Below are 22,560 nucleotides of genomic sequence, written 5' to 3'. Positions count from 1 at the left end.
TGGAATCCAAATTGGACATGTTAAGTTTTGTTTAACAAGTAATTTAGGTTAACTAAATGAAATAAATGGTTTAGGTTTTTGACTCTCGGAGACAAAAAATATCTTTTAAACTTTGTGTGGTTATGTGATGTGAAACTTAGTTTTGCATGGTTCCATGAAGAGGTCGAAACTGGATTAACTTCGATATCTTAAGTTCGAGGTGGGGTGGTTTGTAGATCGTTACAAATTTGAAAAAATGTAATAAATAGGAAGAAAAAACGGTGTGGTTTGGCAAATCATAATGTTTTGACTCTTCCTGTACCCTAAGATTCTCAATCAATGACCAAAACCTAAAACTAGCAGAAGCAAAAACTCTAGTTTCGGGCCTGAGCTTTGACATGGCCGTTGACCTGAGAAGCTTTAACATCACCAGTGGCAACACCGTTCCGTCTCTCAACCACGTTTCTTCCGGAGCCTCGTTCTCCATTACTAGCACCATTGCCACGAGGTCTATACCCGTTGTTTCTGTAACCATTCTCATTCCTATTGTTACCGTTGTTTTGCGCAGAGTCTCTCCCGCCATTTTCATTGTTCTTGCTTCGTTTTTCTTCTATAGATGTTCTTCGGTTTCCGATTCTGATTGGAGATTCCTTGTGAGCCTAGAGTTGTGTGAATTCCAATATCAGAAAAAACAAGTAGTTCGAATTATATTGAAGCTGAGTATTTGATAGGCAAAAAGCATACCTGGAGGACATTTTTCATGGCTTCGACAGTTTCAAATGCCACAAACCCAAAACAGTTTCTTGTCTCCTGAAAAGTCAAAAATTTTAAGCGTGTCGTGTGTAAAGTTTTACGGTATGGAAATACATTTTCTCTTAATAATATTTTCAAAGAAAAACTGACCTTGTAACATCTGACTTGGATACCACGTTTTCTAATAGTTCCAAAACCTTTGAATGTTTCATAGAGTTGCTCCCAAGTCGTATCCATAGGCAAGTTTGCAACAAATATGGAACCACTGTGGCCTGCTTCTTCAATATTTTCAGCAGAAGAGCGTTCAGGAATTGGTGCAGGAGCTTTTTGCTCAGGAACAACAACTCCTGGCTTTGCGACTGGTTTAGGCTTTGCAGGCCATGCTTTAACATTAACCGGAGTGCCGTTTTGAGCCGGAGACTGGACCTGTGTGTTTGAACATCCACCAAGAGATTAGACGTTAATTACTGTAAGATAAAATCCCAATAGAATATGAAACTAAAACCAACAATGAAGACCCACAATTGCTGAAAAGGATCTCTTGGGAGCGTCCTCTTGAGGTTTTGCTTCAGCAGCAGCTTTAGGTAAGTTACTATTTCCATTCGCAGCTTTCTCCTTATGGACGTTCTTTATGGTATTTGCAGTTGCATCTGCAGACTCTGCTGGCCAAGAGCAACAACATGTGAATCAAAACAGTGTCAAGAGTGTATATTCCGAATTCTTGACTTGGTGAGAATACTTACCGGGGATAATGTCTTTTGATGACTTGATTACTTGTGGGCTCTCTTTGACCTCCTTGGTAGATTTTGGTTCAACAATCTCATCAGAAACGTACCTAAAGACATCGTTGAGCACAAAGTAGCTACCTTTCTGTGGCACAAGGAAGAAAGACTGAGTAAACTTCTTTCTTCCTCCATCTTTCTCAGTCACTAAACCGGCGACTAAAGTTACAACTCCATTCTTCAAAGATGCTTGAGAATCGGCAGACAGAATCTGGATCTTCGAGTTTTGGTAGTCAAAGGACATTATCTGATCATTAATACACTGCAAAACAAGATGAGAGAATTTGTGGAATGAATACTAGCAAATATTAAAGACAACACTATTTAGTTGGCTTATGCTTCCATTAAAAAGGAACTTACTTTCAATGATTTGACAGAAACCATTGAACCATCGAGACCTGGTCTTCCGAGCATGCTTTCCTCGAGGTAGAACCTGTGAACTTCCTCGGGTGATCTATAAAGGTGGTTATAGTATTTATGAACAAACGCATTGCCTACAATTTGTGGATCCATTGATGGAGCGTTTGATTTAGGTGCCATCTCTCTGCATAACGGAAGAGACTCTTCATTAGAAACTATAGTCGAATTCGAAAGTAAAATATTGAAATAGAAAACAGAGTCTTAGACAAAACCTCAAAAGAAGGTTTCATTCATCTAAGAAATAAGAACGTCCTCAAAAGAAGGTTTCATTCATCTAAGAAATAAGAACGTATGCAACAATATATTGTAATCAAAGACTCTTATCAGCAATTCAAGTATCTAATCTTGCAGTTTTACAATTAAAAAAGCAAAACAAAGTTAATTGCATAACCTAGAACTGCAAGTAGTGAATCTATTTATATCAGTGAATAAGATACGAAATCAATTGGTTTACTGTAATTGCAATTACACCACTTTAGTTTCTCCAGATATTACATATTTAAGGCTTATATTGAACTTCCATAGATCTAAAAGTACTCGGTTTTCAGAATATAAAGGTCTAAATTTGCTGCAAATTGAACCAAAAAGGGAAAAACTTTGTGAACGAAACAGTAAAGTATGTATAAAAGATGAATATTGATCCAGAAGCAAATACCTGCTAAGATAGAGAAGAAGATAACCGAATCAAATCCCAACCAGACTATACCAAACAAAAAAATAAGAGTTACTTGGGATGTATATATATATATATATATATACAGTATAGGCTGCTTAGGATTTTCCTTAAAAATCTCCGACGACGTGGAGATTCGGAAATTTTCCTATTCCTTTTTGCAACTTTTTTTGGATTGTATCCAATAATATCTTGCAACATAATCATATATATATCAGAATAATCGAATGTTCCCGCTTTTTCCGTGTTTATCCTTTGTGGGCCGTCTTAAAAAGCGAAGAAAGATCCATACAAAAAGACATAAATAAAAAGCCCCCGGCGAGGATCGAACTCACGACCTTTCGCTTACGAAGCGAACGCAATACCACTATGCTACGGAGGCAATTTGATAAATAGCTGAAAAGCTACAATAAAAATCGTATTTTTTCTAAACAGACTAAATCAACTTCGTGACAACTATTGGGAGGCAAGAGAGAGGAGAGACGCCGCCGGAGGAATGTGCGGAATTGCGGTTATAGTGTGCGGCGTTCGTATCGAACTCTCGACGTTGCCGTTTCTCTCGGCGCCTCCTTTCGAACGAGTAAGTGATTTAGATCTCTTTACGTATTGGCTTGTGTGAGTTCGGAGTTTTTTTACTTCTGGTTTTGAAGTTTAGTGTTTTCTTTTTTTTCTGTGTCAAGTTAATAACTTTGTGCGATGATTTAGTTTAGCAATCACTGTTAAAGATTGAAGCTTTCCTTGACCAAAAAAAAAAAGATTGAAGCTTTTTCTTTTTCCCCTGTGTCTTAAAGTTGCTTTATGATAGATTTGTTCGTCAGTAATTGCTTGTTTGATGAGTTTCAATCTCGTTTCTGTCATCTGTGTAGACGAAAAGATTACGTTTTTGAAATTTTATTGATGGCTCACGATAATTGATGATGTAGACATTAACATTTGATATTTAGTGACTGGAGTTGGCTAATTTTGGTGTTTATTGGTTAAACTAGTTACAATTCTCTGTTGAAGATGTCAAATCTGTCTTAGGACAAAGAGGTCCTGATAGTGTAGGCGAGAAGAAGATTCTTCTTCAACCGAATGCACCAACTTGTGGTCAAGAATCTGTGACTCTCTCTGTTTATGAGGCTGGCCAAGGAACTTATGAGCTTGGTGATACTACTTCTTGCGGTGAATTGCATTTTATAGGTTCCACATTACAGCTTAGAGGAACTAGTCCTATAAGACAGCCATTGGTGGACTCTTGTGGAAACATTCTTGCTTACAATGGTGTTGATTTCTTTCTTAAGCTTTCTAATTATCATGCGTTTTATTTTCCACTATACGATATCGATTGCTTTATTTTTTCAATGGCAGGCGAAGTATTTGGCGGAATTGACCTCAACAGCTATGATAATGATACTGAAGTTCTCTTGAAGTCTTTAGAGAAAGCAAACGCTTTGGTACCAGATGTTCTTTCGAAGATTAAGGGTCCGTGGGGCATTATATATTGGCAGGTAATTATGTGACTTGCCGCTCAATTTTTTTGTAGCATTTTTACTTGCTCTTAGAACCTTCTTTTTTTCTTCATCAGGAAAGCTCAAGAACGCTATGGTTTGGTAAAGATGCTTTTGGTCGGAGGAGCCTCCTTGTTCACTGGCCAACCGTGGAAGACCCTCGTTTTCTTCTGTCGTCTGTTTCACCAGCTTCTTCCGTGGCTCATGGCTCTGGTATGTATTTTCCTTAGTGTCATTTTGTGGACACTTCAAGCCCCGTTTTTAAAGAGAAGTACTTTTGGCAGGAGTAGATGCTGGAAATGGTAATAGCAGTCATCGATTTTGGGAAGAGCTTCCATGTGGAGTGTACAGCATTTCTTTTGGCATTTCGGACTTCGGTTTATGTATCCATGGTGAAGTCACGAAACACGAATGGAAAAATACCTTGTGGAAGGAATTGATTGAATGGGAAAGGAATTTTGTTGTACCAAGACCTGAAGATCTATCAATGTCGTCGCTTAGCGGAATTCAAGAAGAGAAAGACAATGCTCTTTCGATTTCTTCAGGTACTGCTTAAGTTCTTCAGACACCTCCAGTTCTGTCCATATTTCATATGCCTGACAAGGTTTAGTTTTAGGATTGGCGCAGACAGTTTTGGTTGTTTTAAAGGAATCAGTGAGACGACGAACTTCACTACATAGCATTTTTCAGGTATGAGCTTTTTTGAAATATACTCTACTAAAAACCGCATGATTTGTGATTTTTTCCATAGATTCAGTTATCTTCCTATTGGCATAAACAGGGAGAAAAAGAAGTTGTCCCAGTAGCTGTTCTTTTCTCTGGTGGATTAGACTCAATGATTCTTGCTGCGCTGTTGGATCAGTGCCTTGATCCAAAATGTAACCATTCCTCTACACTGTTTCCATCTCGAGCATCGATCCTGAAACTAATTTAGATTGTCAAAATCTCTTCTTTTTTTTTAGATGAAGTTGATCTTCTTAATGTCAGCTTTGATGGTCCTAATGCTCCTGATAGGATCTCCGCCAAGGCTGGAATAAAGGAACTTAAAAAGATTGCACCTTTGAGAAGGTGTGACTCTGAAAACACCTTTTATAAATGCATGTCTATTACTAATTCTGTTGATGAAAATGTTCTTGGAAATTTCAGGTGGAGACTTGTCGAGATTGATGCTGATTTGTCGAAACTAACCTGTGAGACAAAGCGTGTTATGTCACTTATAAACCCTGCAGACACATACATGGTAAAGTTCAAAGTCTTGAGGATTTCTCATCACTTTCTTCTTAATTTGATGATACTTATACAATCTGTTTTTTTTTTGCAATGTTCTAGGACCTTAACATAGGAACAGCACTATGGCTTGCTGCTCGTGGTGATGGTTGGATTCACGGAGAAAGCGAAAATCAAACAGTAGAAGAAGATAACATGCGCGTCAAATATAAATCTTGTGCTAGAATCCTTCTTATTGGCGCTGGTGCTGATGAGCAATGTGCTGGTTATGGTAGACACAGAACAAAGTATCGAAATGGGAGGTATGTATATATGTCTGCATACTTTTCTCTATGGAAGGAAACTAAAAATAAACTTATCTAGCAAGTTTTCTTGTTTTTTCCAGCTGGGCTGCCTTGGATCAAGAAATGAAATTGGATATGCAGAGAATTTGGAAAAGAAATTTGGGTCGAGATGATCGATGCATTGCAGATAATGGGAAAGAGGTATATGCCAGCGACACGGATAGAAACCCAAAACGTTTTCTATTTGCTCTCTGTTCTCAAATGTTTTAAATATATATACATTTTGTCAGGCGCGATTCCCATTCTTGGATGAAGATGTGATAAAGACTCTCCTTGACATTCCCTTGTGGGAAATAGCTGATCTTGAGCAACCAAGTGGAAATGGAGACAAGAAGATTCTTAGACAGGTGAGTAATAGCCACCATGTTTACTTTATCAAAACATTCCAGAAACTTCATAATCCCAAAAAAAAAAACGTCGTTTAAATTTTGAAGGTTGCAAAGTTGCTTGGTTTACATGAAGTTGCAAAGATGCCTAAGAGAGCAATACAGGTAAAAATTGAATTTTCGGAGAGAACTCAACTCAAAACCAGTAAAACTCAAAGCTTTGTGTTGTGTGTGTGTCTCTCTCTCTTTCTCACCATTGTTTGGGGCTTTGGTTGTGTTTTCAGTTTGGGTCGAGAATTGCTCGTGAATCAAACCGGAAGAATTTTGGAAGTAACCGTGCCGCAAACCAGGCCTCTGCCGGGAGCGTGAGGTTCCACGCGCCGTGAGGCTGAAGCGCTCATATTTATCGTTAGACAACTATTGTTTGATCATTTTTCTTGTTCATTTGTGTTGTATTGTATACAAAGCACCAATAAGAGGATCATACCAAAAAAAAAAAGCACCAATAAGAGGACTTTGGTGACTAAATGCCTTGTTAATTCTTTTATAAACGACTTGATTCTGTCTTTGGCAATTTCAAACATTCTTTTTAGAAAAGGGTAAAATTGGAAAAGCAAAAGAAAACCAAAAAAGGCCCTAACTTGATTATTGTCTAAATCGTTTTTCTCAAACGGTGAACGTCTTCCGTCGAAATCTGCGTGCTCCGGCGCCTAAACCCCACAACTTATAAATCCCAAAGTTTTGTACTTTTTTTTGCCCTTATTCTGATGGAAACCGAAATGAGTAGCTGCGACAACATCGTCGGCGATGATACATGGCGAGCGGAAGCAGAAATCGGTGGCAACGAGAGGGCTTTGCAAGCGCTTCGTGAACTCATCATCTTCCCTTTTCGCTATCCTCTCGAAGCTCGAACTCTTGGTCTCAAAGTAAACATCAAAACCTATGTTTGATTTCTTTATCTGGGCTTCTCTCTTTCTATCTCAATTATTAATTGGCTCTGCTTTTTACTCATCGTTGCAGTGGTCTAGAGGGTTGCTCTTATACGGCCCCCCTGGAACCGGAAAGGTAAACTTTGTTTCAAGCTTGAAAATTTTAAAGCAAAAGTGTGTTGTGTTCATCAAAGTTGTGAACTTTTGTGTTCTAGTGTAAGATGAGCTTAATTAAGCTGATTAGACTGCGGCATTGAAATGATCTTTATTGTAAATTTGGTTTACTTGTAGACAAGCTTGGTGCGTGCCGTTGTCCAGGAATGTGATGCACATTTGATTGTTTTAAGGTACTGTGTTTTGTAGCCTCTGTATAAGTTTATGGTCTTCGAGCAATAGGCGAAAGCTAATTATGCTTTGTGTTTGTGTGGCAATCTTTGTTTAGTCCCCATTCTGTACATCGAGGACATGCAGGAGAAAGCGAGAAGGTCTTAAGGGATGCTTTTGCTGAGGCTTCTTCTCATGCTGTTTCAGACAAGCCGTCTGTGATTTTTATTGATGAAATCGACGTTCTTTGTCCTCGGCGTGATTCTAGGTATTGCATTTGCATCCTTACTCCTAGTTTATAATTGTGGTTCTCAACGTGATCTGAGAGATTGAGAATAATTTGATTCTCTCTAAAATGCAGACAAGAGCAGGATGTCCGTATTGCTTCTCAACTCTTTACACTCATGGACTCAAACAAGCCTTCATCATCTGCACCAAGAGTTGTTGTAGTAGCGTCCACAAATAGGTTCTTGTCTGCCTTAAAACATTACTTTAGTTTTTGTATTTTGAATGCAATGATTCATCAATAGTTTTCTCCGATCTTGTCAAAAGGCTGGATGCGATTGACCCTGCGTTAAGAAGGGCGGGACGGTTTGATGCTTTAATTGAAGTGAGCACGCCAAATGAGGAGGATCGTTTAAAAATCCTTGAGGTAATATTGAGGTCTTAAATGGGATTGTTTATTGCTGCTTAAATGGGAACATTTTTTCGCTAGCTTCATGTTTGCTATTTTTTCAGCTGTACACAAAGAAAGTCAGTTTAGACCCTACTGTTGATCTACAAGCTATAGCAACATCTTGTAACGGTTATGTTGGGGCAGATTTGGAAGCTTTATGTCGTGAAGCAGCCATATCTGCAAGCAAAAGATCCACTGATTCTCTCATCCTAACATCGCATGACTTCAAGATTGCAAAATCTGTGGTTGGTCCAAGTATAACAAGAGGCATCACAGTTGAAATTCCTAAAGTGACATGGGACGATGTTGGTGGTCTTAAAGACCTAAAGGTCAATACTTTAAAAAAGAGTTACAGCTTTAACATTGTGGTCTTCCTCTTTAACCGCGACTAATGTGTTTTTCGTGTTTTTCTCTTTGGACAGAAAAAGCTCCAGCAAGCTGTTGAATGGCCAATCAAACATTCAGCTGCATTTGTAAAAATGGGAATATCGCCGATGCGTGGAATACTCCTCCATGGTCCTCCAGGTTGCTCAAAGACAACTCTTGCTAAAGCTGCTGCGAATGCTGCTCAAGCTTCCTTCTTTTCCTTAAGGTATAATTTTGCGGATCGGAAAGTTGTTTAGAGGAAAACCTTATAGGTTGTGAAACTTGTTTAGAGGAACTGATTCTTCTTGTTTCTTTTGTGTGGGGTGCAATTCAGCTGTGCTGAGCTATTTTCTATGTATGTTGGAGAAGGTGAAGCGTTATTGCGGAACACGTTTCAAAGAGCTCGACTTGCTTCTCCTAGTATAATATTCTTTGATGAAGCTGATGTTGTCGCCTGTAAAAGGTTTGTCCTCTGTCTCTGATTCTAAATCTTGATTCGCGTTATAGGCTCTTAACATGTTTATTTTCATGGGTGTTTCTAGAGGCGATGAGAGCTCAAGCAATAGTTCTACAGTTGGGGAAAGACTTCTATCTACACTGTTAACCGAAATGGATGGTCTTGAAGAAGCAAAGGTATAACAACATATAAAAAAGGGTGATTTTAACACATCTTATAACACATATAATAACATACAAAAGGTCATATCTTTTAACACATCTTATCTCTGTTATTACTTTACAATAATATTGATGGGGTTTTTGGTTTTAGGGAATTCTCGTCTTGGCTGCTACAAACCGCCCCTATGCAATTGATGCTGCTCTAATGCGACCTGGTCGATTTGATCTCGTAAGTCTTCATATTGGGGATTCTTTAATATATATCAAATCGCATTGTTAAACCTTTTTCTTGAAATGTCTTGTTTTAGGTACTCTACGTGCCACCACCTGATCTAGAAGCTCGGTTTGAGATACTTCAAGTGCATACACGCAACATGAGTCTAGGAAACGACGTTGATCTCAAGAAAATCGCTGAAGAAACCGAGCTCTTTACTGGTGCTGAGCTCGAAGGTCTATGCAGAGAAAGCGGAACTGTCTCACTTAGAGAAAACATTGCAGCAACCGCTGTGTTCAATCGCCATTTCCAGACCGCGAAAAGCTCACTTAAGCCCGCGTTGACAGTCGAAGAAGTCGAAACTTATGCATCGTTCAGGAAGACGAAAGGAGTGGATTCAAAACCGGTTCCGGTCAAGAAAAAGAAGGAGAATTCCACTGTTTTCGGTTCAGGGTTCTCATGGACATTTGGTGTTTTGAGCTTAGTGTTGTTTGCTACTGGAAATTATTACTTTAGCCAGATTAAACGTGAGCTAGTAGTTGCTGCTGCTACATGAATCTTTAAAAGTCTCTTTTTTTCTCTCTCTTTTGAATTCTGAAGAAGATCTTTTGTTTTCAAAGTTCGAAATTTTAAATGATTATAAAACGGCTAATAGTAAGATTCGGACAATGACAAAGACTGGCCATTACATGACAATGGCCCACAAACCTCACTATTGAAATCGTCACCGTCGTCGAATTTCGCAAAATTTCTTAAAAGCACCAATAATTACACTGGTTTTGTGTTACTGATTGAATCATTTTTAGCTTTGTTCCACTGCAAATACCAAAATATTATCTGAAAGTTCTTAAATCTCCACCGGTTTTGGAAAACCATCCTTGTGAATTGTCTCTGGAAATTGATTGTTAAAATTTAACATTTGAAATTGATTGTTAACCGAATAACCGATCAATCGAACCGGAACCCTGACACTAGCAAAAACCGGTTTGAGCTTAATATATAGACTGGCTCGCTTATGACTCAGTAGTCAGTTCTGAGTCTGCGTTTGCTTCTTCTTCTCCTACCGTTTCTTCTCTTAGATCTGATCGCGAATTTCCCAGAAGGTGTGTTTCTCAACCTCTCAATTCTCCAGATCAATTTCTCTGTTTAACTTTATTTTCTCTGATGTATAAGGCGAGTTTAGATCGTAGATTCCTCTGTTTTGATCCCTCGAATATGCTCTAGATTATGGTGTTTTTAGCCTTAATTCTAGGAGATTTTTCCTCTATTGAATTCATAGATTCACGAGTTTAGCAATGGTGATTTGATTTCGCTGGTTTTAGATCTGTTTGTGCTTCTTCTTCCGGTTTTTTTTCCCCTTTATTCCTTCGTGGCTCTCGTATGAAAAAAAAAATGGATATAAACTAGAATTTATTCCTCTGATTCAAACATGTCTTTTTCTTCTAGAATTGTGAAATTTTCGTCTCTTTTGTCGTTTTTCGTTTCGATTTGTGGATTTTGCAATTAGCATTTCTGGTTCTGGATATATCTTCTAGAAGGGAATTATAACAAAGATAGTATCTTCGCTATTAGAATAGTATTCGGACTTGCTACAACTCTGACTGTAAAATACAAAGAAGTTATGATGCATTGATGCTAGAAGCAGCATTCACTATTAAATCACAGTTGAATTCAGCAGATAGTTGTGATTATACTCTGAAATTATCATGTCAGAATGATGGAACACTTCTAAATGATCTTTGCTTATTGTGTTCCGGGTTTTGCGTTGTTGCTAGGTTTCAAAAAGTCTTTCACTTTTGAATACTATGGGTCGAGGAAACAGCTGTGGTGGAGGTCAAAGCTCACTTGATTATCTCTTTGGTGGTGGTGACGCTCCAGCTCCTAAGCCGGCTCCAGCTCCTCGTGCCTCTCCTACTGAGCCAAGCAACGGGACTGCTGCACCACCAGTCTCAGCTGTGACAGCGACCGCACTCACAACTGCTACAACTAGTGTTGAGCCAGCAGAGATCAACAAACAGATTCCTGCTGGTATCAAAACTCCTGTTAACAACTATGCCCGAGCTGAAGGACAGAACACTGGAAACTTCCTCACTGTATGTTTTGTTTTCATAGTGTGTCCATTACTCAGTTAGTTACTCGTCAGTGAAATATTTTCTCACACTGTAATGCTTTCACTCTCTGCAGGACCGTCCTTCGACCAAAGTTCATGCAGCTCCTGGAGGTGGATCATCTTTGGATTATCTCTTCACTGGTGGCAAGTAAAATAAAAAAACAGAAAACAATTGTGTGTAATGCAAATGCGTATCCATGTCTCTGTTGCATTCTCTCACTATAAACTGTTTGATGTGAGCCTTTTATGATAAGAAGTCGGTTTCTTGTCAACTTCTCTCAATCGTTATCTGTAATATTCTGCTGAAAATGTTCAAATCATCTAAATCAAAAACTTAAAAAAAATCTCTGTTACCCATCAATGCAAGTTTAACTAAATGACAAACTCTTCTTTATGACCCTTTTATCATTGAAACAAATGGATCTAAAACCAAATTACACTGTAACCAGTTCTGGTTTTAATCAGGCGTAAACAAAGTACATGTCTTTTGTCAAAGTGCCAAAAACACCATCATTTAGGATGTTGAGGAGCAGGGATGATTCCCCATTTTCTCCGGACTTGCTCTAAGTCTTCACTAAAGTGACGCTCATAGTAGATACACATGAGATCAGTGCATTGTCTTCCAGCTCGAACAGCCCAAGGAAGGTAATGCTTCAAGAACATTGATCTTTGCTTCTCGTTGAACCTCACGGTGCCTCCAATCACAGAAAGCATGCACATCGGAAGATACATTTGCTCAAACTCTATGACTTTAAGAGCAGACTCGCCTATAAGATTTGTAGGTAGACCAAAGAGAGTGTGCCACAAGTCGTGAACTTCGCGTGCCCGAGTTGCTACATATGCCAATTCATCTGTCTCCATGAATCTTACGGGCGGGCGGTCATCTGGTGAGAAGTTTCTAGATCCCATGAATCTTGCATATGCAGCTCCAAATGTGTTCTCTGGTAGATCCCAAGCATGGCCTACTTGCTCTGATACAACACGAGGACGATCCAGCAATATAGCCTGCAGAGAAAAAAACACACCTCAGAGATAAGTGACAAGAATCAAACACCTGATAAAATCAATCATCAAGCAAAACTGGAACCAAACCCAACAAAGAAAAGATCAAATTCTCTCAATCAAATCATACGCAACTCTCTTTTTCAGGGCTAAGTCATTGAAACATCACTCATAGCTCAATTTGCAACTGAATCACATCGAATCTCGCATAATTACTTCCTCTGAGAATCGATAATACGAAACAACTTATGAAAAAAATCGCTCTTAAAACAAAAGGCAATGAATTTAGTCGAACGATCAGAGAAAGAGAGAAACTTGAAAACTCACTCTTCCTTCAGGACTCTTCTTCATCCTCTCGAGAACCATTTCAAAAGCTGGTTTCCCAGTGGTTTCACCTAAAGCCGCGATCAGATCTGCCCTACGAGGATTAACCAATGCACCGACAGCAGATCCCATCGCCACCGCCGCTTGTTGCCACCGGCTTAACGGGACTCGAGCTCTTTCGATCGTCATCGTTCGTAGAGAATCCCCTTCGGTTTCGGACGACGACGAGGAATTTAGATGACACGCGCTTATGGTCCCGTGTGGCGCGTGGAATTTTTTGGTTTTGACCATTTACTTTGGGCTTTTAATTGTCTCAACTCAAGTTTATAACTTCGTTTTTTGTTAATACGGCCCATAAATTTTAACTTTATTAAAATTCAATTAAAATAAATTTTCTACTGTGTGGAATTTTTTTAAGCTGCAATGAGTTGACGACAAGAAAAAAATACGGTTTTAGACACTGCTGTTGCAGTGATGCTACTATTTAGTAATTCACATATCAAAAATAAAATTTTATTTATCCTTAGTGGAAAAGAGTAAACTTGAATGTAGCTTTTGGCAAAAAAACACAAGAGAATTCCAAGACAGACATGGCAAAATGTGAGGATTCATCCTTCATATACAATAAACATTAACTATTCTTCCTAGCCTCCTAGGCCTAATTCTTTCCAAAATAACAAATTATCTACGTCTCAGTTTAACAAAAGTCTGCGTTTAAACCCTTTTTCCCAATGAAACAATAATAGCATGCAACTTTCATCGACCCAAAGTGGCGTGTTATGTAACTTATGTTTCATGTTTTCCTATCCATACGTAATTTTTTTTTTGTTTGAAAGTGTGTTTTCCTATCTACTCTTCCGTCATCTTTGCTGCTATATATGTTCGTCATTCTACGACCATACTGCATGCATACATGAAAATGTAAATAATATGAAAATAATTTTGATATGTTAGGTAAGGTTCAATGAAAATACGAATTAAATCCAGGAAAACGCTATAGTAAAACAAAATCTTTAAATCATATCAATTCTTTTAGGAAAGCAATAGAATAGATTGAACCTTTTATTCCTCACTAACTAATATGAAAGATCTTCGACTAAATAAAAATGGAATAGATTGAACCTTTTATTCCTCACTAACAATCTTTTTTTCAACTTAGCTAAGTTCATCATATTTATTTATTTCATTTCTCTCAATGTAATTATACAAATTAAACTCATAAATTAATTGCTTCCGTAATACTGTGTCACTAACTCCATGCGAGGATGATTGACAGATTGACACCTGCCAACCCAGACTAGCCAAAATGCAGTAATATATAGACACGTGTCAGTCCAGGCACGTGATCATGATGTACGGATGACTGTTTTGTTCAATAAAAGAAAATAGATATTTTGAGCTAATGAGTGGTCGACACGTAGCCTACGAGCAGCTCTGTCCCTCACCTCAGCCTGCATATATTATGCTTCCCTCATCTTACGATTTTACTGTTAAAAGTGAACGAAAGACTAAAGAGTATTTTCGAAAGTACAAATTTAAATGTTAAGTATAAAGATTTTTGTCAGAAAAAAAAAACAATATTGAATGCTTAGGACTTTTTGGGCAACTCTATTCGTGTGTTACCTCGTATTATGGACTGGGTTAAAGTTCCTTTTTTCTAGAAATTGTATTCCTTTTCTTAATTCTAGTTTTCAAATTTCTAATATAGTACTACTATGTATGTATTGACTATTATGATTTAGATTGTTTATTTAATAGAGTAGCAAAATGATTTAGGAGATTCATGAGTGATAATGCAAGTTCTTACTTTTTACACATCATACTGGCTGAATTTATTCACTGAACCTAATACTTCAATACTTACAAGATAAGAGAACTTTAATCTGGACTAAAAAAACATAAACCCACTGAATTGGTGTTTATCTAACAGAAGTCCCCATCTACTAAGGAGAACAAGAATAAGAATCATATCTTCGGTATTTTTTTAAAGAAAACATAACATAAGTTTTTTGTTAGAATTAATTCTAATTTTATTTTGTCATTGTTTTAAAATCCATTATGCTATACTTTATTTATCAAACAAGAAACTTTTCAAATAACTTTTATAAAAAATTCAAAAAAAACAGAAATCTACTTAGATATCCATTCACAAAATATGATGTGGATGATGCATGATGAACATATAACATAGACACTATTACGTGGATAGATTTTCATTCATTTCTTCGATGTAGATATACATTTTAGATTGTCCATAATTTGGACATGATCATGTGGATAGGTTATGGATAATATAATATGTATATCCACGTCGAATATATGAATGAAAACATATCCACGCAATCGTGTCCATATTATATGTCCATCATGCATTATCCACATCGTATTTTGTGAATGGATATTTAAGTAGATTTCTGTTGTTTTAATTTTTTTTATAAAGGTTATTTAAAAATTTTCTTGTTTGATAAAGAAAGTATAGCATAATGGGTTTTAAAACAATGACAAAATAAAATTAGAATTCAATCTAATAAAAAAATTGTTTTATATCTTTCCAAATACAGAAAAATACAGCACAAAACAGATGAGGAAAAATAATTACTGTTTTTAAAATATTGAGTTTAATTCGGTATCTACAAGTTGCATCCACCGTTCTCGTGAACACATTTCGAATTATTTTGGTGTGAACAGTGTTTAAAGTACAGAAAAAATCTCCTAATAACTGAAAGTGCTTTTTTTATAAGAAGAAGTTGTAAAAGTGCTTTTTAGTGTAAATCACTCTTATAATTAACCAAATTTTGTTTACAACAAATAAATGAAGAAATTGTTTCCCATACAAGCCCTGCAGGTATACGGAGACGTTAATATATATTTTCTTAGCGAAGTTTCATATGTTGATGAAAATAAGAAGTATTTAAACATAAACTATATTTGAACGAGATTCCAACTGACATTAGCTGCAGACCAAATCAGAGTCTATCTTAAAGAACTTCAAATGCCTATGGTCCATGGAGTAACTAGCTAGGGTTTTAACCCATCATGGGGTCTAATCTAGTTCCAATTTGTTAGTCTAAAGATATAGAAGAAGCCTGCAAGCATCAAAATTAATTATAGACTAAAAAATTACGTGGTGTTTATAATATTTGATTTTAAAATAAAATAAAAACATTATATGGACCGACGGTTTATGTTATAACTAAGAAAACTGATAATGGTAGATCCAGGGGACAATCTGTTTATCTTCTCAAAAGAAGATAGAATTGGTACTACTCGAAAGATATACATATATAATAGTTATTTTGTGACAGCATATTAAATTTGTGAAGCTTTAATGATTATTAGTATAATAACTATTATTTTGGAGATCATTTCTCTATTACATTTCTATGTTCCTGAATTATCTGCAAGATTATATCCATATAAAAAGATGAAATATCACATTCCAGTATTCTCTGGTATTTATTCTTTTTAGATGTTAACTAAAGCATTTTGTATATGTTATATATTGTTAGGTGACCACTTGGAACCATAAAAGAATGGTGAAGAATAGCGAGTACGTAAAAGATAAGGATCTAAGGTTTACATGATAATATGGATAAGACATGCATATACATTAAGTTTTCATCAAGAAGATTAATAAAGATTAAAAAATTAGCAATTTAGGTAGCACAAAAGGACAAAAACTAATTTCTATTGATGTATAGGTTGAATAAATAACCAAGGTACCAAGTGAAATATGAGTCAGCAAGCAAAGTAATAAAATAAAGAAATGTGAGACATATCACATGGGTAAATTAACAACCATCATCACCATGAATGTTAGATATATAGTATAAGATGATATGAGAAGACTTGAGAAAAAAACAATTAACCATGGCCAATAATTACAACACTTTTTTTAAGTGAAAAACTTATTTGTATAAACCTGACAAGAAGCATCCTACGAAAAAAGTTGAAAAAGTCTTAGGATTTGAGAGCTAAACTGTTCATAAGAAATTCTCTTTTGTTTTCCTTTTTCTTGCCAAGATAAATCAGAACAAATGTTAGTTTTTGTTTCAAGCATCTACTTTGAGTCATTTATATACATGTGTATTGAGCATATGTTTAGCCAAAAAAAAAATGATTTACTGAGCATACAAAATCTAATATTCTATACATTATTTAATGAAATTCGGTTAACAGTTTTGATTGGACATAATCAAATAAATTGACCTCTTTTGAGAAGGGAAACTACACACGAAATTCTCTAATCTTTAGATTACGTATATTCTTATAAATCTGTTATATATAAGTTTGCTAACAACATTTTTTTTTTGGTAACTAAAACCTTATCACGTGGTTGGAGTGATTTATAATATTGAACAAGATCTTGACTAAATGTTTAGAAACCTGAAAAACAAAAACAAACCATATATATATATTGTAGAAGATATTTATACAAACCACATGAGACGTTAACCCCTTCCAAATGATAAGAGAAGATAAAAATAATAAAATAAAGAAAATTTTGATACTATATACTAAATAGTACTATATCAGTTTTTTTTTTTGATGATAGTACGTACTATATCAGACTAACCATTTCAATTTTACATAATTTGTTTGTAAGTAGTAGATCCGTTTTATGCATTTAAACGATCGTGAAGTAGCTCTCATATGAAAGAACCTGTCGGCAAGATAGGGCAAAACAAAAAACATATCTTTAGAAGCTTATCATTTTCTCACTTTTATTCACAAACACGCACAATATGTTTACATTATAGTGTTCTTTTCATAATCCAAACGTGTCAATACCTGGAAAAAACCCCCTTAAATTTTATTTCTTTCTTTCATTTCATGAACGATATATAACCATATAATGAAATACTAATAGACAAGACTTGGACTTGTGAATATACTCTATTTAAGGCATATTTTGTAGGTTATATATAGAATCTTTTTCTTATTTCTTTTTTTGAGCATAATAGTAAACTAGGGAATAGATCTGATGAAAGAAAGCAATCTATATATACATATATGGCAGAAATTTATTTATCTAAGGATCCAGTGGAGGAGGGTGAAAGAGAAAAGTTGGAGCATTTTGGTTGGACGAGAGAGAGAGATAGATATCTTAACTCTCCTTGGAAAAGTACTAGGAATCAATTTTTATTTTCCGCAAAAAAAAATGATGTAGAAAATAATATATATATATATATATTCTCTGATAAAGTAAGAATAAAATAATGTGGTACGTATAGCCTAAATCCAATATACATATATATATGACATAAACAAGAAATATGCTTTTAGAATTAATTTCTGATTTTTTTTTCTATTTTCTTTTTTTAAAAAGGAAAGTTTATGAGTGTGGATATAAGTTTGGAAGCTTTTATTTGGCCAAGAATGGCTTAGCACTTGCAAAAATAAACACAAAGCTATTCTTTTATAACATTCCAACAAAAGAAGAACCTGAACACCGTGGCCCACCACCACGACAACCACAACCACCACTAACACCACCTCGTCCACCACCACGAAGTCACCGGACAGGAGAGGAAACCAATTCATGCCCTAGATTTAGAACCAGGATCCTTTTATTAGGACAAGATCTACACTCTACACATTTCACTTATATATACACTTTATATATGTGTGTATATAAAGCTTCTTTAATTCATCAGTACTTGTGCCTTTAGGGGTAGAAAGCAGGATACTTTTCTGTTGGGTTTTGGTTTCTTGGTGAGAGAGAGAAGAGAGAAGAGAGGATGGGAAGAGGGAAAGTGGAGCTGAAGAGGATAGAGAACAAGATCAACAGGCAAGTTACTTTTGCAAAGAGAAGGAATGGTTTGCTTAAGAAGGCTTATGAGCTTTCTGTGCTTTGTGATGCTGAGATTGCTCTTCTTATTTTCTCTAACCGTGGCAAGCTCTACGAGTTCTGCAGCAGCCCTAGGTAACACAATCTTTAATCTTTGATTCTCATCTCCACTAAAGTTTCTATTTTTATCCTCTCATTTTCAGACTTTTAGGGTTTTGGTTCTTAAGGATTCTGGAGGGTATGAATGAAAGTTTGGGTCTTTCTTGATTTTGTTAGAATTAGATGATTATGATTTTTATCATTTGCGAGTTCTGGGTTTTTATTATGCACGAATCTGGCTCCTAGAGTGAGATTAATTTTACAAAAAGATGATCATGTCATGAGGTTCTTAGATGGTCTAGATGATGATTAAAGCTAGACACTTTCAATAGAAAAGTACATGAGATTTGTGTATAGAAGCTATGTATATTAAATATTTATAGTGAAAGCTTTTACACATGAGATTGAGTCTTGTTGATGTTGTTTTCCAAAGGGTTGATCCTAATTTCCAAAGAGACAAAGGATTAACCTATGGATATAATCAAAGCTGTAAAGAAACACAAATACTTTGACTACTTCTTTAAGTTAGTATCTTTCAAGTACTTATAATCCTATTAAAGTAAAAGATACAAGTATGATGATACTCAATTTCAAATTTTTTATTTTTTTCTTTTTTTGGAGTAATTGAATAAACATTTTCCTTGCAAACCCATCATGAGATTGATACCGATGTTGGTGTTATTTGTTTTTAACATGGAGATTTTTACATTCTTTTAAAGGGTTTTTGTTTACCCTTTGATATATCTCTGAAATGAAATTAAAAATTTGGATTGATCAATATATGTTAAAAATCCAATGATCATCTGTTTGTATGAATTAGTGGTATGGCGAAGACGGTTGAAAAGTATAGAAAACATAGTTATGCAACAATGGATCCAAATCAATCAGCTAAAGACTTGCAGGTACATCTTTCTCTCTCTATGAATTGTCAAAGACTGAGACCTCAAAGTTATAAAACTGTTTTTAATTAATTATCTCTTAATTGCAGGAGAAGTACCAAGACTACTTGAAGCTCAAATCAAGAGTTGAGATCCTTCAACATTCACAACGGTACATAGCCTGATTCATAACACATATTGAAAAGTAAATGCTTACTCCATTTACCTTACTCTTGAGGAGTTTGCTTCTCTCTAGGCATTTGCTAGGCGAAGAGATAACCGGAATGGGAGTGAATGAGCTCGAGCAGCTAGAACGCCAAGTAGATGCGTCACTAAGACAAATAAGATCCACCAAGGTATATAAAATCTCAAGAAACCAACAAGTTTTTCTTCGATTCTTTGGTCCTAAGAGCATTTAGAACAGCAAAAAATCTTGGCTTTGTTTTTCATTGCCAGGCTCGGTCTATGCTTGATCAGCTATCTGACCTCAAAACAAAGGTACATAAAGAGTCACAACGCGTCCATTAATCTTGATACAACACAATCTCATGTTCATCAATTTACAGGAGGAAATGTTATTGGAAACCAACAGAGATCTTAGGAGAAAGGTAATGCCAGCAAAATCTTCTAGCGCAAGAAATCGATTCCCTATTGAGTATCTTATAAAATTGTTCTCTCTACTTCTCTCTCAGTTGGAAGAAAGCGATGCAGCTCTTACTGAATCACTATGGGGAGATACTTCTGGCGCAGAACATTCCCAGCAACAACAGCAACAGCAACAGCAACAGCAACAGCAACAGCAACAGCAACAACAAGGCATGAGCTCTTATCAAGCAAACCCTCCGAGTCAAGAAGCGGGTTTCTTCAAGCCTTTGCAAGGCAATGTAGCATTGCAGATGAGGTAATCATCATATAGAGAAGTAATTAAGACCCACTAAATTGATTATCTTCTATGGTCAAATCCTTAATTTGTGATTCTTTTTCTTTTTCGAACAGTCATTACAATTCAGCTGTGACAAATGCAAGCAATTCTGCAACAACATCACAGAATGTTATTAATGGATTCTTCCCTGGGTGGATGGTCTGAAACAATAATAATACATATATATGCATACATATGTGTGTTTTATAGATCAAAGATCAATGCTTTTGTGATTTGATTTTTGTAAGAGAAGCATAGTTCATGATTACAAACTCTGTTATATAATCAAGGGCTGTAGGCCTGTAGTGTCTCATACCCCCAGATTATTATTTTGTTTTTGTTGTTCCTGGAACATAACATTATTTTTGAGCTTCCTTTACATATAAAAATTTGTGGGAGCTTCTTTTTGTTTTATTATGACAATATTCTTCGGATTAGAACATGCCCAAGAATTGGATCCTCAAACAAGTAGTGCTCTGCATTTGTATCAGGATTGTGATGTGGATTATTAAACCGACTGATAAATAATATTTAAAAACATATAAAATAATGAGAATTTTCCAGGTTGGTTTAGATTTGAACAAGTCCAAAAGAGGTTGTTGTTTATTTTCATGGCAAGCACGTTCAAGAAATGGCTCCAACCAAAACCAAACAAACAGAACAGTATTTAAAACACAAGAAAAAAACTCCTCAAGAACAGTGGAGAAAACAAGAAACAGAGAGAGAAAGAGAGAGAGAGAAGTATTTCAAAATGGGCAAACCAGCTGGGTATTGGGTGAATAAGATTAGGACATCATTCAAAGGAGGATCATCGTCTAGCAAATCATTAGATGAAGGAAGTGCTTCTGGTTCAAGAAAGAACGATTCGAAGCATAGTAAGAATCTGAAAACAGAGGAAAGCAATAAGAACGGTGAAGGAGGAGGAGCTTCTCAAGCTGAGAGTGGGAGGAAAGTGATGGTTGTTGTGGACACAACTTCACAATCAAAGAACGCACTTCAGTGGGCATTAACACATTGTGTTCAAGATGAAGACAATATCACTCTCCTCCACGTCACAAAGACACCCATAGGACAAGGTATGTTTTTACCCTTTTAATTATATAAATCGAAACCATATTCTATCTTGCCTGGAAAAAAACAGGGACCGATTCTTTTGGGTTTTAGGCTTAGCGGGCCTCAGATGTTGTTATGCGCTTATCTTGGGCTCAATGAATGTTTGTCAGCGGACATGTTTGATATTTTGATGTAACTTAATAAATATCTAATTTTCCATAATAAAAATAATTTAACTTTTCATACTGATATATTTTTAATTCATCTGAAATTTTTCAAACAAAAAATTGTATTAAAACGGGGAAAATGGTTTATTTTTTTGTGATTAGAACTTCCAACCATAAGTTACTTTGGTCCGTGTTGGAATCAGGAAATTTTTTTTATAGATAGAACCTTGAGTTAAAGGAGTTAACTAGAAAAGAAGACAAAGCTAAGTTATATATTTTAGGTCTTTCTTGAACTAGAATTATTTTATTTGGTCAGAAATTTAGTTTTTAGTTCTTTCTTCGGTTTAATTTTGTTTGCTTCTGGCTTCGGAATTTCGGACTCGACTTAGCCTTATACTTATTATAGCCATAGGCCATAGCCCGGAAAACCATTGGCCTAGATCGGAGTGGCACAATTGACATCTCAACCTTGAGTCTCCATTAACTAAAGTGTTTGTTATGATATAGCTATAGATGAGACACAAAGGGAAAGAAATTCAAGGGCTCATGAACAAGTCCATCCGTTGAAGAACTTTTGTCAGCTCAAGAAACCTAATGTAAGCTTATCTTTACATTATAAATAACAGAAACTGATCATTAGATTCAATAAACTCTTCTCTTTTTTGATATCTGTGGTTTAATTTACAGGTAAAGACGGAAATAGTGGTGGTTGAAACGGCGGAGGAGAAAGGGAAGACGATAGTGGAGGAATCAAAGAAGCAAGGAGCAGGAGTTTTGGTTTTAGGGCAGAGGAAAAGAACATCGAAGTGGCGAGTGATATGGAAATGGCGTGCGAAGGGAGGAATGGGAGGAGGAGTGGTTGAGTATTGTATTCATAACTCAGATTGCATGGCTATTGCCGTAAGGAAGAAAAGCAACAATGGAGGTTACTTGATCACCACGAAACGTCACAAAGATTTTTGGCTTTTGGCCTAGTATTATGATCACACCTCTTAAATCAAAATATTTATTTTTCTTTTCTTTTTTCTTTTGTTAATGGAAAATTACTTCGTTTTTTTTCCTCTTTCTGATATATGTTTATGGATATGATTGG

At 36.0% G+C, this 22,560-nt stretch overlaps 7 protein-coding genes and 1 non-coding gene across 9 annotated transcripts; 5 read left to right on the top strand and 3 right to left on the bottom strand.

Moving 5' to 3' along the window:
- Positions 1–353: 353 nt before the first annotated feature.
- On the bottom strand, positions 354–2,054 carry LOC18012980 (ras GTPase-activating protein-binding protein 1). The gene is made up of 6 exons (XM_024151761.1): positions 1,875–2,054; positions 1,476–1,776; positions 1,255–1,394; positions 883–1,152; positions 724–789; positions 354–638 (listed from the first exon to the last, which is right to left on the bottom strand). Exons 1-6 carry the CDS (start codon positions 2,052–2,054, stop codon positions 354–356), a joined length of 1,242 nt encoding a protein of 413 aa, XP_024007529.1.
- Positions 2,055–2,917: 863 nt separating this feature from the next.
- Positions 2,918–2,989, bottom strand: TRNAT-CGU. Its single transcript has one exon. It is a non-coding gene; the product is annotated as a tRNA-Thr (tRNA).
- Positions 2,990–3,074: 85 nt separating this feature from the next.
- On the top strand, positions 3,075–6,543 carry LOC18012515 (asparagine synthetase domain-containing protein 1). 2 transcript variants are annotated; one of them, XM_024151885.1, is made up of 14 exons: positions 3,075–3,187; positions 3,594–3,870; positions 3,958–4,097; positions 4,175–4,310; positions 4,382–4,642; positions 4,714–4,787; positions 4,879–4,975; positions 5,060–5,165; positions 5,244–5,337; positions 5,427–5,626; positions 5,710–5,809; positions 5,899–6,015; positions 6,103–6,159; positions 6,279–6,543. In XM_024151885.1, exons 1-14 carry the CDS (start codon positions 3,104–3,106, stop codon positions 6,378–6,380), a joined length of 1,845 nt encoding a protein of 614 aa, XP_024007653.1. In that variant the 5' UTR covers positions 3,075–3,103; the 3' UTR covers positions 6,381–6,543. The 2 variants fall into 2 exon arrangements, with proteins under 2 accessions (XP_024007653.1, XP_024007654.1); XM_024151886.1 differs by having other exon boundaries at positions 4,388–4,642; positions 6,279–6,534.
- Positions 6,544–6,700: 157 nt separating this feature from the next.
- On the top strand, positions 6,701–9,686 carry LOC18012514 (cell division control protein 48 homolog B). Its single transcript, XM_006395622.2, has 12 exons — positions 6,701–6,920; positions 7,015–7,059; positions 7,215–7,270; positions 7,366–7,515; positions 7,609–7,713; positions 7,800–7,899; positions 7,986–8,252; positions 8,346–8,515; positions 8,624–8,752; positions 8,832–8,922; positions 9,059–9,136; positions 9,216–9,686. Exons 1-12 carry the CDS (start codon positions 6,762–6,764, stop codon positions 9,675–9,677), a joined length of 1,812 nt encoding a protein of 603 aa, XP_006395684.1. The 5' UTR covers positions 6,701–6,761; the 3' UTR covers positions 9,678–9,686.
- Positions 9,687–10,093: 407 nt separating this feature from the next.
- On the top strand, positions 10,094–11,584 carry LOC18012491 (protein SPIRAL1). The gene is made up of 3 exons (XM_006395621.2): positions 10,094–10,224; positions 10,897–11,214; positions 11,306–11,584. Exons 2-3 carry the CDS (start codon positions 10,927–10,929, stop codon positions 11,381–11,383), a joined length of 366 nt encoding a protein of 121 aa, XP_006395683.1. The 5' UTR covers positions 10,094–10,224; positions 10,897–10,926; the 3' UTR covers positions 11,384–11,584.
- Positions 11,585–11,621: 37 nt separating this feature from the next.
- LOC18012490 (ubiquinone biosynthesis protein COQ4 homolog, mitochondrial) lies at positions 11,622–12,855 on the bottom strand. The gene is made up of 2 exons (XM_006395620.2): positions 12,561–12,855; positions 11,622–12,236 (listed from the first exon to the last, which is right to left on the bottom strand). Exons 1-2 carry the CDS (start codon positions 12,846–12,848, stop codon positions 11,742–11,744), a joined length of 783 nt encoding a protein of 260 aa, XP_006395682.2. The 5' UTR covers positions 12,849–12,855; the 3' UTR covers positions 11,622–11,741.
- A 5,101-nt stretch (positions 12,856–17,956) lies between these two features.
- On the top strand, positions 17,957–20,646 carry LOC18012433 (agamous-like MADS-box protein AGL3). The gene is made up of 8 exons (XM_006395619.2): positions 17,957–18,483; positions 19,268–19,349; positions 19,436–19,497; positions 19,582–19,681; positions 19,782–19,823; positions 19,892–19,933; positions 20,018–20,226; positions 20,322–20,646. The coding sequence occupies exons 1-8, from the start codon at positions 18,299–18,301 to the stop codon at positions 20,410–20,412; spliced, it is 813 nt and encodes a 270-aa protein (XP_006395681.1). The 5' UTR covers positions 17,957–18,298; the 3' UTR covers positions 20,413–20,646.
- Positions 20,647–20,998: 352 nt separating this feature from the next.
- LOC18012315 (universal stress protein PHOS32) lies at positions 20,999–22,558 on the top strand. Its single transcript, XM_006395618.2, has 3 exons — positions 20,999–21,323; positions 21,975–22,063; positions 22,155–22,558. Exons 1-3 carry the CDS (start codon positions 20,999–21,001, stop codon positions 22,440–22,442), a joined length of 702 nt encoding a protein of 233 aa, XP_006395680.2. The 3' UTR covers positions 22,443–22,558.
- The last annotated feature ends 2 nt before the right edge of the window (positions 22,559–22,560 follow it).

The sequence above is a fragment of the Eutrema salsugineum genome, unplaced genomic scaffold (genome assembly GCF_000478725.1).
Source record: "Eutrema salsugineum unplaced genomic scaffold, Eutsalg1_0 scaffold_6, whole genome shotgun sequence".
Classification (NCBI taxonomy): domain Eukaryota; kingdom Viridiplantae; phylum Streptophyta; class Magnoliopsida; order Brassicales; family Brassicaceae; genus Eutrema; species Eutrema salsugineum.
Note: the sequence above shows the minus strand (reverse complement) of the source record. Positions and strands in the feature narration are given on the sequence as shown.

Coding starts and splice junctions, on each gene's coding strand:
- LOC18012980 (XM_024151761.1), bottom strand. CDS start 2,054: ATGGCACCTAAATCAAACGCTCCATCAATGGATCCACAAATTGTAGGC. Junction 790..882: donor TCCAAGTCAGATGTTACAAG/GTCAGTTTTTCT, acceptor TTGACTTTTCAG/GAGACAAGAAACTGTTTTGG. Junction 639..723: donor CCATGAAAAATGTCCTCCAG/GTATGCTTTTTG, acceptor ACACAACTCTAG/GCTCACAAGGAATCTCCAAT.
- LOC18012515 (XM_024151885.1), top strand. CDS start 3,104: ATGTGCGGAATTGCGGTTATAGTGTGCGGCGTTCGTATCGAACTCTCG. Junction 3,871..3,957: donor AAACATTCTTGCTTACAATG/GTGTTGATTTCT, acceptor TTTCAATGGCAG/GCGAAGTATTTGGCGGAATT. Junction 5,810..5,898: donor TTGCAGATAATGGGAAAGAG/GTATATGCCAGC, acceptor ACATTTTGTCAG/GCGCGATTCCCATTCTTGGA.
- LOC18012514 (XM_006395622.2), top strand. CDS start 6,762: ATGGAAACCGAAATGAGTAGCTGCGACAACATCGTCGGCGATGATACA. Junction 7,900..7,985: donor ATCGTTTAAAAATCCTTGAG/GTAATATTGAGG, acceptor CTATTTTTTCAG/CTGTACACAAAGAAAGTCAG. Junction 8,753..8,831: donor GATGTTGTCGCCTGTAAAAG/GTTTGTCCTCTG, acceptor GGGTGTTTCTAG/AGGCGATGAGAGCTCAAGCA.
- LOC18012491 (XM_006395621.2), top strand. CDS start 10,927: ATGGGTCGAGGAAACAGCTGTGGTGGAGGTCAAAGCTCACTTGATTAT. Junction 11,215..11,305: donor ACACTGGAAACTTCCTCACT/GTATGTTTTGTT, acceptor CACTCTCTGCAG/GACCGTCCTTCGACCAAAGT.
- LOC18012490 (XM_006395620.2), bottom strand. CDS start 12,848: ATGGTCAAAACCAAAAAATTCCACGCGCCACACGGGACCATAAGCGCG. Junction 12,237..12,560: donor AGAAGAGTCCTGAAGGAAGA/GTGAGTTTTCAA, acceptor TTTTCTCTGCAG/GCTATATTGCTGGATCGTCC.
- LOC18012433 (XM_006395619.2), top strand. CDS start 18,299: ATGGGAAGAGGGAAAGTGGAGCTGAAGAGGATAGAGAACAAGATCAAC. Junction 18,484..19,267: donor GAGTTCTGCAGCAGCCCTAG/GTAACACAATCT, acceptor TGTATGAATTAG/TGGTATGGCGAAGACGGTTG. Junction 20,227..20,321: donor AATGTAGCATTGCAGATGAG/GTAATCATCATA, acceptor TTTTTCGAACAG/TCATTACAATTCAGCTGTGA.
- LOC18012315 (XM_006395618.2), top strand. CDS start 20,999: ATGGGCAAACCAGCTGGGTATTGGGTGAATAAGATTAGGACATCATTC. Junction 21,324..21,974: donor AAAGACACCCATAGGACAAG/GTATGTTTTTAC, acceptor GTTATGATATAG/CTATAGATGAGACACAAAGG. Junction 22,064..22,154: donor GTCAGCTCAAGAAACCTAAT/GTAAGCTTATCT, acceptor TTTAATTTACAG/GTAAAGACGGAAATAGTGGT.